The 15066-nt window shown below is 43.3% G+C and overlaps 1 protein-coding gene across 1 annotated transcript in view; it reads left to right on the plus strand.

Annotated features, from left to right (window-relative positions):
• The first annotated feature begins 5946 nt into the window (after window positions 1–5946).
• RUXF (small nuclear ribonucleoprotein F) overlaps window positions 5947–15066 on the plus strand; it is a 47402-nt gene continuing 38282 nt past the window's right edge. The window contains exons 1-2 of the mRNA XM_086490206.1: window positions 5947–6104; window positions 6187–6274. Of these exons, the coding sequence (XP_086346332.1) occupies window positions 6099–6104; window positions 6187–6274 (94 nt within the window). The 5' untranslated portion in view covers window positions 5947–6098. The remainder of the gene's footprint in view (window positions 6105–6186; window positions 6275–15066) is intronic.

Below are 15066 nucleotides of genomic sequence, written 5' to 3' on the forward strand. Positions count from 1 at the left end.
TCTTCTCTTTTCTCTCTCTCTCTCTCTCTCTCTCTCTCTCTCTCTCTCTCTCTCTCTCTCTCTCTCTCTCTCTCTCTCTCTCTCTCTCTCTCTCGGAGTTCCACGGATGCAAGCCGCGGGAGCAGTCCCTTGGAGGAGGGAGTAATCGGGGTCGAGGACGACCATGTGCAGTGTCGCTTAGAGCGGGAAAGGAGGCGGCCTCGAATAGCATGAAACGAGCTACAGAAGAGCTCGACAGGATCGCGAGGGGGAGGGGATAAAATCCCGCTTCTGCAGGTAAGAAAGCCAGGCTCTGTAGCGCCCTCTTCCTTTGCCCTTGCCTGCGGCGCAGTCAGGTCGACGCCATGGTTGGCTTTTTTGAAGGTCTGTTCTCATGGTGGCCAGCCGGAATTAAGGTTTGGCCTTTAAGTTCCAAGGGAAGGTACCCACGGTTCCCCCCCCCCCCCCCCCCCCCCGGATCGCACTTCGAGATCATCCACCGACCATGCACGGTTTCTGCAAGGCATCCAAGGTGGTCTTCAAGCATACCAAGGTGGTCTTCGAACATATCAGGGGTCAGGGGCCGCCATGACCATTGTCTTCATCGCCGGTCTACTGTGAAATTGTATAGGTCTTTACCGCCCTATTAAAGACAATGAAACTCTGGCAACGATTCGAGCTTCGACAATCGTGAGCACCGCTTGAGACTCGGCCGCAGGGAATATCTGCATGGACATGAAACGTTTAGCATGCATGCTCATGCATCATGCAAAACTTCGGCGGCTCGAAGCGGGCTATAAGAATCGATCTATTCGTACTCATATATCGCTTGCCAAGGTCAACCATGTACACGAACAAACATGGCCGGCAAGACTAGAAAGTGTATCATACATCGAATATGTGTGATAACTTATATGGCTTTGAGCACAGCAGCTGGGTCAATTTGATGCAAAAGCATAGCAAGTTGTCATTGTTCTGGAATCTCAAGGAGATTCACCTGGCTTGCTAATCAACCTGATGTACAGTGCTCAGTTGCTCGGTATGACAGCATACTGTCACCTTTTCTAGAAATTGACAGAGAATACATCAATTATGCATACTTTTTTATAATTCTCGAGATGCTGAGATATTCGACATGGTCATTTAACTAAAAGTGTTCGACAAGGTCAATTCGTTTTTGCCAATTTGCCATGTTTTGTAATCTCAAGGAGATTAGCACATCCTACTGCTTGCCTTGATGCAGGAGGCATGTTGTTCGGCATGGCCGACTCCTTGTCACTATTTCTAGCCGTTGCCAAAGGATGCTTGTCACACAGTCTTAGCTCATTTCAGTTGAAATTCCTCGACAAGGTCGATTCTTTTTGTCATGCTCTCTGCATGTCAACAACCGCCTCAGTTGGCTATCAGCAAGGCTTCAATTTCTGTGAAGCAAGGCTTCAAGTTAGGCATCTTGCATTGAGACTCCCCACGTTTGGCATATGCTATGAGCATACAAACTTGGGAGGAATTTGGTAATCTGCTTGCAGGTTCTTTCATTACATGCCAGATGGATGTATATGATACAAGTAGCAGACTAGGCTATGAGCTGTTATGGAACAAGTTCTTCTCCATCAAAATTTCAGGTTGACTGGTTTCAACAAGATAACTAGGTAAGCCTAATTTTCAATTTGTTTGTTTTTCATGTTTTCATTGGAACACGTTGTCTGTTATGTAAAGCAAAGTGCTTTGACAAATTCACATGAAGCAAGGCTTCTCACGCGTGCCACGATACTGCCCATTGACTTGGCATCAAGGGCATTGGCACGCCAGTTTGGGAAACTGAAGGGCTTACAATTTTGCATGCACGGCATGCTAACCGGGTGGCATGAATTCCACCGATTCATGGATTACGCTTCCGCTATCACACTCGCAACTTTGTCAAGGACAGACTAAGTGATGGATTGTTTAATGTGTTTTTTGGTTGCTGTCAACACAACAACACTAAAAAGAACCAAAATTTGGACTTGATTCCCAGGCACAGTGCCAATGACAAGTCATCCTCATACAATCACGACCTCTACAAGGTAGGTCGGTCGGAATGAGTTTTATGTTTTTCTCTTCCCTCTCTCGATGAGAGAGTCATACTAGAAAATTGTGGACTGCTTGTACGATAAGTTGCAAGTCAGGCATAAGATGTGTCAGGGCATACAGCTTGGGTACACACTCTACAATCTTGAGGAAAGTTCCTCAGCCCATCATGCTCTTCTTCTTCTTCTCTCTCTCTCTCTCTCTCTCTCTCTCTCTCTCTCTCTCTCTCTTTTAAGGGAATAATGAAAATTTTCTAACAAGCTTTTGATACATGTTTTGCTCGTGAGTCAACATGAGCCAAGGTGCTCTAACTCACAGCTAGCACGTGGCTAAGATGCTACTCAAATTAATCTTCATCGGTTCATTGATTGAACACTATTTTGCATAAGGACTACGAGCCAAACAAGCTAAGAGCCGTTGTCAAGCCAAGGGTAAGACCCACCTATTGGTATTCCTTGGATGATTGTTCTCAAGATCGAACAGCTCTACCCAGTGGAGTACACATTGACGTTAACTGACAAGGACAAGTCTTGTCATTACGGATGTTTAGGGTGTCATTTTTGCACTACATGTTTTCAGTGTGACACTCAAGTTGAGTTTTTACTAATCTTCAACTCACAGCAGATGATCTCTACAAGACAGTATAGATGCAGCAATCAGTTGCGACAACATGGCTGACCATAAGAGCTCCGCAGTTTATTTGTGTCGGTCTCCTGCTCTCTATAGCACTACGGAGTGTCTATGGACATACTATTTTGAGGTAAGACCCAGCGGGTGATTGCTACATCACCCCATAGGCATTAAGGATCATAGTTTGATATATCCCAGTTCTACTTTCAAGGAAAGAAGCCAGTAATCTACCATGGGGTAGCGGACAAATTCAACCTTTTAAGTTGATTCTCATCATTCTGTACGCGGTTGGTTATCGTTATCTGCTAATTAAGCAGTTTCTACAAAGAGTCTGACCAAGGGGTTTGACTACGTAGATTCTAATCCAAGGGTTTGAATTGCAAAGGCAACACCTAGGGTTCCCAGTGCAAGGCTGCTTGTTTCTTCTGGTAGGGGACGTGCTCCTCTCCATTTGAATATGGGTAAGTGAACCTTACGTTCAAATCTCCAGGTACGCATTTATTGATTTGGTGTTATTCCATTTTTAGTATGCTTTGCCTGGTTTTTCAAGACGTATAAGTACGCTTGAATGTTACAGGGCCATGCCAAGGGCATGTCGAAACAAGTATTTTAGGCTATAGTGTCCAAAGTACATTACGCTGTTATGAATCCACTTGTAGGATTCGAATTGGCACATGTTGTCACATCGGATACAACATGGTCTAGGAACTCAAGGAGTTCGGTTTAGCCAGTGTGGAGCGACGAATGAGGGTCCCTCTCACTCTTGTCATAGAGTGTTCAAAGTTATCTCCACACACAAATACATCTTGAACTTTAAGGATGTTCTTTTTTACACTGCCTTACATGAGACATATTCCACATGTGGAGAATATGAGTCTCTGGACTGACACTGGCGCCATTATTTCAATTCTGTGTCACGACAAAGTCCTTAGGTGCTGGTCACATCTGTTTTCTAGACCATTTTCAGCACGACGTATCATGAGCAATTTCGTGGCAAAATTTTTTCGGATACTTAGAATGACTTGTTACGGTACAAGTACTGCTAAATAACATGACAGATGGTTGTTCATACATATAGCAAGGCTCTAAATTGTTAATGAAAAATTTTCATTGTTTGTACCTAGAAGTGATCATTGTTTCACCTTCTATTATGGTTCAGACGTTTCCGCAAGGCTTGCAAAAAGATTGCAACTAAAAGTATTTAGTTTCTTTCCGAACTATTTACATTCTTCTCTAATGTGTGCTAGGCGCATCACATTTGCCATAAGTATTGGCAATGATCATTATGGATATACAGGTTCGGGTTAGTTTTTGCTAAATGCATGCACACTAAGTGTTATGGGCCCTAGTGTTTAGCAAAGGCTGATTTGGAACGGCATGTATATTCCTTAGGTTGTTGCTTATGAAGCATTTTGCACTCCATGTGCACTATCTCTATGAGATTACTTTTGAGTCTACTAATCACCAACAAAGGTCATGGCTCAGTTTGAGTGTTTGTGGATTTAAAAAAAAAAAAGTTAACCACGATGGTTATTTCGCACATTGTTGATTCCTCGACAATGTTATACGCTATTGTGATTTCCCGTTTACCAGTCGTCTGGGAAGACTATCTGTAAACCATGAGGGAAACACACCTCAGTACTGTCAGTATCCAAGGGGATTGATAGATTACAACAGTACTGTCAGTATCCAAGGGGATTGACGGATTACAAAATGTAATCTTGGGCTAAAGGATATGCAAGGTGCATACATTAGCACCAAGAAATCAAATTCATAAGCATTTATTGCTCTTTTTGGAGTTTATTGACTATCAGTTAACGCATGTTGCAACTAGGTAGTCTCTTCATGTATAACTCAGGTTTTCAACCTTGAACACTCGTTAGGGTGGGGTTGTTTACTAATGATGAAAATTGGGACCAAGTCAAGGAATTAAACTTGACTGATGAGTATGTTCGGAAGTTACTTTCATGGAAAGTGAAAAGAGGTACTCATTAGGGTACATCTTTGTGTGATAACTCATTTTGAATACTCATGTGTGTTCTAAATAGAGTCTACACACAATGATGGGATAGGAATCGGTAACACAAGCTGGTTACTAATGGACAACAATGTCGTAAACCAAGCTGTTACTCTTGGTTTCATTGAACCTCCTGCTGAACCGTGTTCCTATCAACCAAACACCTAGATCCATGAAGGATGCCACTTGCGAAAACATTAGTGTTCTTAAGAAGAAGTCTCTCACTTTTGTTTACGAGAACGAAAACTCTTCTTAAGGGGGGAGTAATGTCAGGACACCGGCAAGGCCGGACTAGACAAGGGCAGGGTCGGGCTAGGCGGTGTGGAACGGGGAGTCCAACTAGGGCAAAGGGCCAAGGGCTTGCCTATATATGGGTGATTGGGTGGCGGACTCCAGAACCCTAGTTTCCCCTGCTCTTATAATGAAGACTACGGAGGACTTGATGAAGTCACTGAACGGCCTCTACGAGAAACCATTGCCATCTAGTAAAGTATTTCTCTTGAAACGTTTGTTCAATCTAAAAATGGCAGAGAGTGGTTCAACTGCAGAACACCTAAATGACTTTACACCAACATAAGTCAACTTCGATCAGTGAAGGTCAATTTCGATGACAAAGTGCAAGCCCTCCTTATACTATCGTCTCTACTGGATAGTTGGGACAACATTGTGATGGCTAAGTAACTCTATCTCTTACACAAAGACTCTTAAGTTTGATGATGTTGTGGGTGTTCTCTTAAACAAGGAAATGCGAAAGAGAAGCATATGTGAATCATCAAGTGCTGCATTGTTAGCGAAAACGAGGGGAAGATCGAAAGAGAGGTGCAAAAATCAAAAGGGTCGTGATCATTCAAAGCGGAGCAAGTTACACAAAAAGTTAGTTCTCAAATGTTATAACTACAGCAAGAAAGGTCACATTAAAGAGGATTGATGGTCCAAAAAAAAAAAAGAGTTGGACTTTCAAAACAACAAGCCAACATCGGAAGCTAATGTGACAGATAAAGTAGAGCAAAATGCTCTAATTCTCTCATTAAACAATGTGTATAATTCTTGGATAATAGATTCACTCAAAAACGGATCTTAATTGTCAGAAAAAAATAAAGATTAAATTTTTTTGAATAGTCCAACCAAAATAGATGAAGGGTATTTTGATAATTTTTGAAATTTGAGAGATATTTTAAAAATTTTCACAAATTAGAGAGTAATTTTCCCGTTTTTGATTTGATATTTACGGCTGGGATGCGTGGACTTCTTCGCTTTTTATCCCATTGCCTCCCCCTCTTAAATATAGGTGTCCTTAATGTTGAAGCCCTACAGTGCGCGGTGACCCATCACACCGACGCTGCGGGCAGCTCTCTCTCTCTCTCTCTCTCTGTCGCGGTAGCAAATTTCTGTGCACGGCATCGTTATGGCTGTGAGTACCACCTGTTAATCCCATGCCTTGCAAGTCTTTTGATCTTATGTCGCTGATTTCAGCTTGTTTTGTACGTGAGCAGGCCATTCCGGTAAATCCGAAACCTTTTCTCAACAACCTTACCGGCAAGCCTGTCATTGTTAAGCTGAAGTGGGGCATGGAGTACAAAGGTGAGAGAGAGAGAGAGAGAGAGAGAGAGAGAGATTCCCAGCTTATGCTACTCCTAAATTGCTGCCATTATGGTAGGCAGAACTTCGATGACTCATGCGTGGTTTCTCTCCTACAAGGATCATATGCCAACAATGATCGTTTGCTTGCTACAACCAGCATATCTTTTTTTCTTTGTTTCTCTCTACCTCCATGTGGCAAAGTCACAGTAGCCCATGTGGAGATGTGGTTGCCACAATGAAGAGAGCACATGTGGCAATATTATCTTGTAGAGAAATCTGTAAATATGTGTGTGTATTATCTAGATGTCACAGGATATAGCAAAAAACATCCATCATGAGGTGGCCATGGGTGTGTATGGCGTGTGTGAGGTACAAATATGATATGATACAAAGAAAGAAAGATATGATATTATCTTGTAGAGAAAACCGTGTATATGTGTCTGTATTATGTAGATATCACAAATTACAGCAAAAAACATCCATTGTGAGGTGGCCATGGGTGTGTTTGGCGTGTGTGTATGAAGGTGTACAGTGGTTTTCTCTAGCCTCCCCGTGTCCTACATATATAGGCGTCAGAGGTGAAAGTAGGGCAAAACAACACAACACCCATAAACAATAAATGGGGCCCCTTTAAAATACGGGCCATGTTGTGTGTGTGTGTGTGTGTGTGAGGTGGACATGGGTGTGTTTGGCGTGTGTGTATGAGGGTGTACAATGGTTTTCTCTAGCCTCCCTGTGTCCTACATATATAGGGGTCAGAGGTGAAAGTAGGGCAAAACAACACAACACTTATAAACAATAAATGGGGCCCCTTAAAAATACGGGCCAGACTGAGCAATCGGATATTAGATGGCAGACAGCTGGCCCAAGAGTGGTCGGCCGGAAGCCTAAATGCCATGCAGCTCGGGAGACACACTACTAGATGTGAGAGTGTGCGCGTGCGGAAGCGTGAGAGAGGAGAGACACAAATGCAAGGTGTGAGAGGAGGGGGTGATCAGCCCCCCATGACTACCATCAACCACAAACATGCAATGTACAATGTGTCAGAGTGACTGTGGGTACCCCCCTTGGCCCCATATATAGGTGCCCAAGGGGAGGTAGGGCAATGCCAGAAAAAAAGCCCCCACGACTCCACAAGGAATAAATGAAATATGAGGGTGCGTGAGCAAGGTGGACGGCGGGACAATGCATTCTAAATGCATATGCAAAGGGTGGCCAATCCGGAGGCACACTAGCCGTACATGTATGTCCTAGACCTATCATGTCATTAGCGCAATCTGCAGGCATCCGTATAGCTTGCCACGTCATTAATGCAATCTGCGTGCATCCGTACAGTTGCCACGCCAGCATGTTTTTATGCAAGGCTTGATTTTGTGTGTGGGACTTAGGTGGTCCTGTTTCATTTTAATGTCTAGTGTCCCTAGACCTTGTCGGACAGAGTCCCCATAAGTCGGTGGAAATTGAGTCGTGACTTTAAGAATAGACCTCTCGACAAGCCTTTTAAGTTTGGTAAAACTTCATCTGTCTCTTTCACTAGGGTTTGGACCCCTCTTTGTCCGGAGTCTGTCTTTTAGGTCATGCCACATCATCCTTTGTCACATACCTCCCTCGAGAAAGAATTATGATTGCCCTCGATCAAAAACAGACATAGGACAAAAACTAGTTCAATAGACATTGACTACTGACGCACTAGACACATTTATCCTACACTTGCACGAAGACGACAGTCATTGAACATTCACATCACATTCACATCACTATCCCGTCGAGATCTTAGATGAGAATCATGATCATTGTAGCTTGTTTAGCAATCACACCTAGACCGCGCTGATGTAATGTGCAACGGAAGTGATTGATGGTGAATGCTCAGGATGAGTGCTCAATGCATACTCAAGGTTCCTTTAGCAATCACACCCAGACCGCGCTAATGTAATGTGCATCGGAAGTGATTGATGGTGAATGCTCAGGATGAGTGCCCAATGCATACTCAAGGTTCCTTGTTTGAAAGGAGAGTTCCTTTTACTTCATGAGATATGTACAAAGACTAGAGAGAAAAGAGAGAATGATCCCGTGAGTGAAGGTTCAGAGAGAGAGAGAGAGAGAGAGAGAGAGAGAGAGAGAGAGAGAGAGAGAGAGAGAGAGAGAGAATAACACCACCTGGGGTCCGAAACCCACTCCAAGGGCCCCTCTCTCCATCGCTAGAGAGGTATTTGCTTTAGATTGCACAAACGATGCAATGGTACTAGATGTTGATGGGTCTTACAGTAGATGCTTGGATCTACGAGGCTAAGGGTTGGAATGTAAAACCGCTAGGGATGTCGGCTAGGACCTGCAATGGCGACGAGGCTATGGCATGATCTGTTATCAACGATGTCGACATGGGTTGAAAACTGAAAAACGCTGGCTGATGTGCTACGATGGGCTGAATTTTGAAAACGCTGATGCTGATGGGTGGATCTGTGACGGAGCGGCAAGGCTATGGCTGAAAACTATAAACGCTGATGGTGATGGGCCGATCTGGTGAAAAAACGCCAGAGAGGTTGAGGTACTGCGGGCACTTGGTACTTGTATTGTGGGTACTGACTTATGCTTGAGAAGTGACTCCTATCCTAGGGTCACTTATATATGTTGTAAAAGCTGGGTCGGGCAATCCAACTTAATTACCCACGATTTCTAAAATGGTGCAAAAATGTCACTTATTAATAAGGTGATGAACTATTAATATGTTGATGAACTATTAATAAGAGGTGATTCACATGCTGGACATGTACGTCCTATGTAGAGGCTCACAAGGGTGCCAGAACACTTCTTAGGTTGTTCTAGACCCTAGAAATGGGAGTCGGCTTGTCCACATGCACATAAGGTTAGATGTGCACTTGACATCTCCCCTTTTCAAGGTGAGGTACTGGTAGCGAGCTGCATGGCTTCCGTGTAGTGTGCCAACAACTTAGGTTAATCTGTGCAGAAATCTTCGTCGGTCCACAGTGCTGCGTGTGCGCCGCGATACTTGAACATCAAAAAGGACTGCAATGCTTGCTTCTCAAAGCCGCGCCGAAAGCGATGGAGGATAATCTGCCTTGGCTCCATGTCTTTAACTTCGTTCTAGATCTCGGGTTCATCTTCTTCAAGAATCTTTTTTGAAGGATCCCCTTGAAACAACTTTAACCACAATTTCATAGACACATCTTTTACTTTTCTGGTGACTAGAAAAGGACTATGCTTCCTAAGTGACTGTGGGTGGAATGCAGATGAAAAATGGGACAAAGTGCAAACCTTTCAACAAATATATGCCAGAAATGTGATCTAAACTTGACCTTTCTACCTAAAACTATCGACTTCGACAAACCATAAAGGGAATAGCAATGCTTGATGGACAATCGTGCTAGTGCTTTTGCAGTGATTGTGTCTGGCCAAGGAACGAGAGTGCCAAGTGTATTGACATGACCTACAATGATGAACCATTGTGCATTCCTTGAACACAAACTTTCTATCTTTTTTAGAGTGCGCTTCATGCTTCTGTGCTCATCCGTGAGTGAATAATGTACATTGTGCAATATGGATTTTCTATGAAAAGTAACACACAGACGATGACAAAAAGACAAGAGACCGTTACGAATGAGTCACTCAAAAAATGCATATTGATTATTCATACGAACAAAAGATACTTCCTGATGGGTATTGTGGACCTTGACTCGAGAGCCAAGATCTGTTCTTCGTGACTGATCGTGTCTGCAATTGGGTTAGCTTTACTAGGAACATAATCAATCAAACCACCAAATTGCTCACAAGACTGGAACTATTGAGCTTGATGGTCACTCCAAGGTGTACTCGGTACAGACTGGAGCCACTTGAACGCTTGATGATTCTTACTAACAATTAAATCTCTATCATGCAGAAAATGCTTCTCAGGGTTTAAAGAATGAATGATAGAGAGAGGTTCCTTATCATGCAATGACTGATTCTTTTTTGGATTGTGGGATTGGTACTGAGAGAGGCTATGGGACTGCGTGCTTTATTCTCTTTAAAAACATGAGAGTGAGAGATTATTGACAAAGACGAAATATTCTTCTCACAGCGAATAACCTCGGGAGAGGCACCTTGAGCGCGAGAGGGTGAGAGTGTTTTCTTTCCAACTAACTTTGGGATCAAAACTTTTAAACCACGTTATACCAAAAATCATATCACATCTTGACAGAGAAGAGACGACAAACTTAAGACAAAACCCTATGTTTTGAACTGAGACTGTGACATTATGATATTTATGTGTGTGTTAGGAGTGCATGCGAGGAGCAAATCAAGAGACCAGAATGGGATCCACAGGAATAGCTTCTAACCATGTGCTCTTCACAAGAAAATCACTAATCACATCATGCATACTGCCAGAATCAAACAAGATCACAATACGTTGACCATTCACATGACCATAACAATTCATGAGAGACTCATCTAGATGATCATTAGAAACTTGGGGCACATTACTTTTCTCATGTATGACACTAATAGAAGATGTGGGTTGTGTGGGTTCTTTTGTGGGCTCTTTGGGTGCTTTTTTAGGACAATCTCTTTTCATGTGACCTTTAGTGTGACACTGAAAACATCTTCCTTTTTTTCCATAAACGGTTTGTTCGCCAAGACTTAACCATTTGTCACAAAAATACGGAAGCGTAAACTGACGTTTAATTGCACTTCAAATACTCAAGAGAATTAGAGGGAGAGAGAAAACTTGACACTCCATTGGGGACCAGAAGATGGGCTGGTCCCCCCCCATAAAGAGAATATCTTTATTACTAAGGGAGAATCTTTACAAGCACAGGAACGGGGCATACGCCCGTCCTCTATTCTTTCTTCTGTTCTGTTCTGACTACTGACTGAGAAAGTGTTTCCACTTTCTTTCTGCTTAGGGGATTTCCCCTCTTCTGCGAGACTGGTTGGAAGCTCTCGAAAAGAGAGTCTTCCCCTCTTCTGCGAGACTGGTTGGAAGCTCTCGAAAAGAGAGTATCTTCCAAAACAGCTCATCGGAAGCTCTTACAGAGGAGAGTCCATCTTCCGTTATGTGTTGCCTTCATGCTCATTCATTCATGCATCGAGCACAAAAGAGAAACAAGCAAAATGCACACGCACATGCTTGTTGTAATTTTCTGCACATAACCTGAAATTCTTACCTGTGCACACCCCTACGCCGAAACAGAGGTCTTCTTCGCGATGGAATCGCGCCAAACTTGATGTAGACTTAGGATAAGGAGAGAGAAGAGAATTTCTATGGTTGATCTGTTGAAAACAGCCCTAATCGAGGTGATTAGGGGCTGAAAACAGAGAATTACAGCAGCCGCACTCTGCTAAGAGAGCGTCTACGGCAGCTTCTCGCGATGAAACTTCACCAGAAGGTGTCTATGACTGTGAGATCCCTTGTTCTTGACAATGGGAGCACAAGGCTACCACATATGTCGCAAGGGGCTGCTCTCAAGCTTCAATGGAGGGCTCCACCGCGTAGAGCACGCTCACATTAGGGGGGGTAGGTGCACTGCCAGCCTTGAAAATGGGGGAGGGGGGGCTCCTAAATAGCCATCAGGGAGAGGGGGCGCTAGGAAGAGAGAGAGGGTGAGAGTGAGAGTGAGAGAGAGTTAGTTTGCATTGGTAAGTGTGCCACTTGGCACACTTACTTTAAAAACTTAAAAACCATTCAACTTTTGACTTTAAAAACTTCTAGCTCATTAATTAAAAAAAAATGTGCAACTAACTAACAACTGCTACCAATGATTCTTTTATGAGAACACCAAAGGTCTGCCGGCGCAATGCCGCACTTGCACTGCACCGCCTTTACCTGTTCACACTTGTCCGGTCGCCTGCCCGGGCACAGACCGTTAAATTTAATTTAACGAAACTTACCCTAAGGCTTTATTAGCTTTATTAGCCTTAGGGTCACTGTTCTAAGGACCCTATCTCATTCATGTGCTTGTACTGACGCGCGTATTTTTCCTGAGCCTAAAATCTGAGGCTACTGCTTACCCCTTTCCGAAGACCCGATTTCCCAATCACTAGGGCTTAAGGGTAATTTCTGCTAAGGTCCCTCTGAGGTGTTGTGGCCCGCATTTAGGCTCACTTGAGGCCTTAGAACTGCTAGGTCTATTCTGGTGTGCACACAACTAATTAGATAATTCTTTTCTCGTAAATAAATTAATTATTTACAAAGTCTGACTTAGTTACATCCCTCTTGGTTCTAAACAGTTGACCTCAACTGTAGAGCGTCAACATAACTGTGCAAGATGTCAGGGTAGTCCTTGAGATCGGACTCAGTCATCCACTTTGCATCTAAAGGAGTGTAATTCTTGAACTTGACTAAATCTTTCGATGTAGACTCCCCGACTTGAGTTGTCTCTCCGAGTGGTGTATTATCTGTTCAGGTTGAAGGATTTCCTCAGTCTCTTCGACTTCTGGAGGATCTTCTTGTACGGGCGCCACTGGAGGAGGTCCAACATAGGGTCGGAGGAGACTGACATGAAAAGCATTATGGATTCGCCAATTATAAGGTAAATCCAATCTGAAAGTCACATCATTGACTTTATCTGTAATTTTGAAAGGGCCGTAGAATCTATGGGAAAGTTTGACAACTTTCCCTTTGCCGACCCGCTTTTTCAATCTAGCTTTCTCAAACCGAAGCAGGACATATTGTCCTTTTTCAAGATTGAGATTCCTTCTGTGCTTGTCTGCTTTTCTCTTCTGTTGCTCTTGAGTACGAAGAATCGCTTGCTTTACTTGTTGATGGGCAATATCAATATTGCACACAAATTCATCTGCGGCGAAGATGTTTTCTTTGGTCACCATAATAGGAAGTAAGAGTGGCTTCCCGTAAATAATTTCGAAGGGGGCTTTACCAGTTGAGGAATGTATGGTATTATTATACGCAAACTCAACTATTGGTAAGTACTGTTCCCATTCGGATTGTCGTTCCGAAACATAGCACTTGAGGAGATCTAAAACAGTGGCATTAGCAATTTCGCTTTGACCATCTGTTTGAGGGTGATAAGCTGATGAAAAATCAAGCTTAGTTCCCAAGTTTTCAAACAATGCCTGCCAAAATAGACTAGTCATGCGGGGATCTCTATCGCTGACAATAGTCCTTGGCAATCCATGGTGTTTAAAAATCTGAGCTAGAAATATTCTAGCCATGTGATCAGCTTTGATCGTCTTCTTTACTGGAAGAAAATGGGCTTGCTTACTGAATCTGTCTACTATAGTCCAGATTGCATCATTTCCATTCTTGGATCGAGGAAGATCCGTAATAAAATCCATGGCAATACTTTCCCATGGCGTGTTAGGCACAGGGAGCGGCTGAAGCTTGCCATAAACTTTATGTTTGTCATATTTTACCTTTTGGCAGACTAAACACTCACATACATATTTTTCAATGTCCGCACGAAGTGTTGGCCAAAATAAATACCTTTCGAGGGCACTAGTGGTGGAAGCAATTCCCCGATGCCTGGCATAAGGAGAATTATGTGCTTCATCCATCACCTTTTGTCGTAAGGGCTGAGCTATGCATATTGCTTGTTGACGATAGAGTGTATTATCCCTGATAGAATAAGGTGGCTTTGAGTGACCAGCTTGAAGATCTGCCCAAATTGTGGCGAAGTCTGGATCTTGAGGATACATCTCGCTGAGAGATTCTAGTTCCTCATGATAAATTGTTGTTAGTGCATTGATCTTTGGACGCCTGGAGAGAGCATCTGCAACTACATTCTTTGTTCCAGAAGTGTGTAAAATCTGAAAATGAAACATTGAAAGGAAGTTGGCCCATCTCATCTGCTTTTCTGATAACTTTCTCTGTGTGAGAAAGTAGCGAAGACTTTGATGATCTGTCTTGATAATAAAATCAGCTCCTAATAGATAGTGTTTCCAAATGGAAAGAGCATGAATTACTGCCATTAGCTCTTTTTCGTATATGGAGGCATGCTACTCTGCATCTTTAAGGCGCCGACTTTCATAGGCTATCGCGTGACCCTCTTGGTTCAAAACTGCTCCTACACAATCTCTAGATGCATCGCAGTATACCTCGAAAGGTTTGCGAAGATCAGGGACGGTGAGAACAGGTCCGTGACTGAGTAGATACTTAAGCTTTTCGAAAGCTTGTTTTTGTCCAGACCCCCAATGTAACAAACTTGGACACTCCAAGTCAAGAATCAACCGCGACAACACCAAATAACCACTTCAAAACAATTCACAGATCACAATAGATTTGCACTGGCCCGGCGGAGTTTCGTGCCTAGAGATATTGGCCCCAAAGACTGGCGCCCCTTTCGGTATTTCTTTTTGTATTAATCAATCATCAAAGTACAAGAGAGCGGTTAGGGTTTCACTCTCAGACTCTGCGTCGAGATGCTCTGAGAAGTGAGGCCCTCACCACTAATTTAAAGGTTACAAGGGATGCCCAAAAGCAGAGCCCCAAAAGCTTTCAAAATCAAAAGCATCAGCTCTCTCTCTTAGAGAGAGTCTCTTTTTTTTTTAATTAAAAAAAAAAGCAAGTTCTCTCTCTTTCATGCAAAAAGCAACGCCCAAAAGCTGCCAGCGCAAATTGCGGCGCAATTTCCGGAAAATCCGTACAACCCTGCCACGTGGCACTGGCGCCAGAAATTAGGGTTTCAGCCAGCAGTTAGGGTTTCCAGAAATTAGGGTTTGCTGTGAATTAGGGTTTCTGGCAGTTTTTAGGGTTTGCAGCAATTTTAGGGTTTTTGGCAGAAATTAGGGTTTCTGTTGTCCGCCACGTCATCACTTTGTGTCATACCCCCCTCTTGAAA

The sequence above is a fragment of the Adiantum capillus-veneris genome, chromosome 19 (assembly GCF_014529385.1).
Source record: "Adiantum capillus-veneris isolate H3 chromosome 19, ASM1452938v2, whole genome shotgun sequence".
Taxonomy (NCBI): Eukaryota; Viridiplantae; Streptophyta; class Polypodiopsida; order Polypodiales; family Pteridaceae; genus Adiantum; species Adiantum capillus-veneris.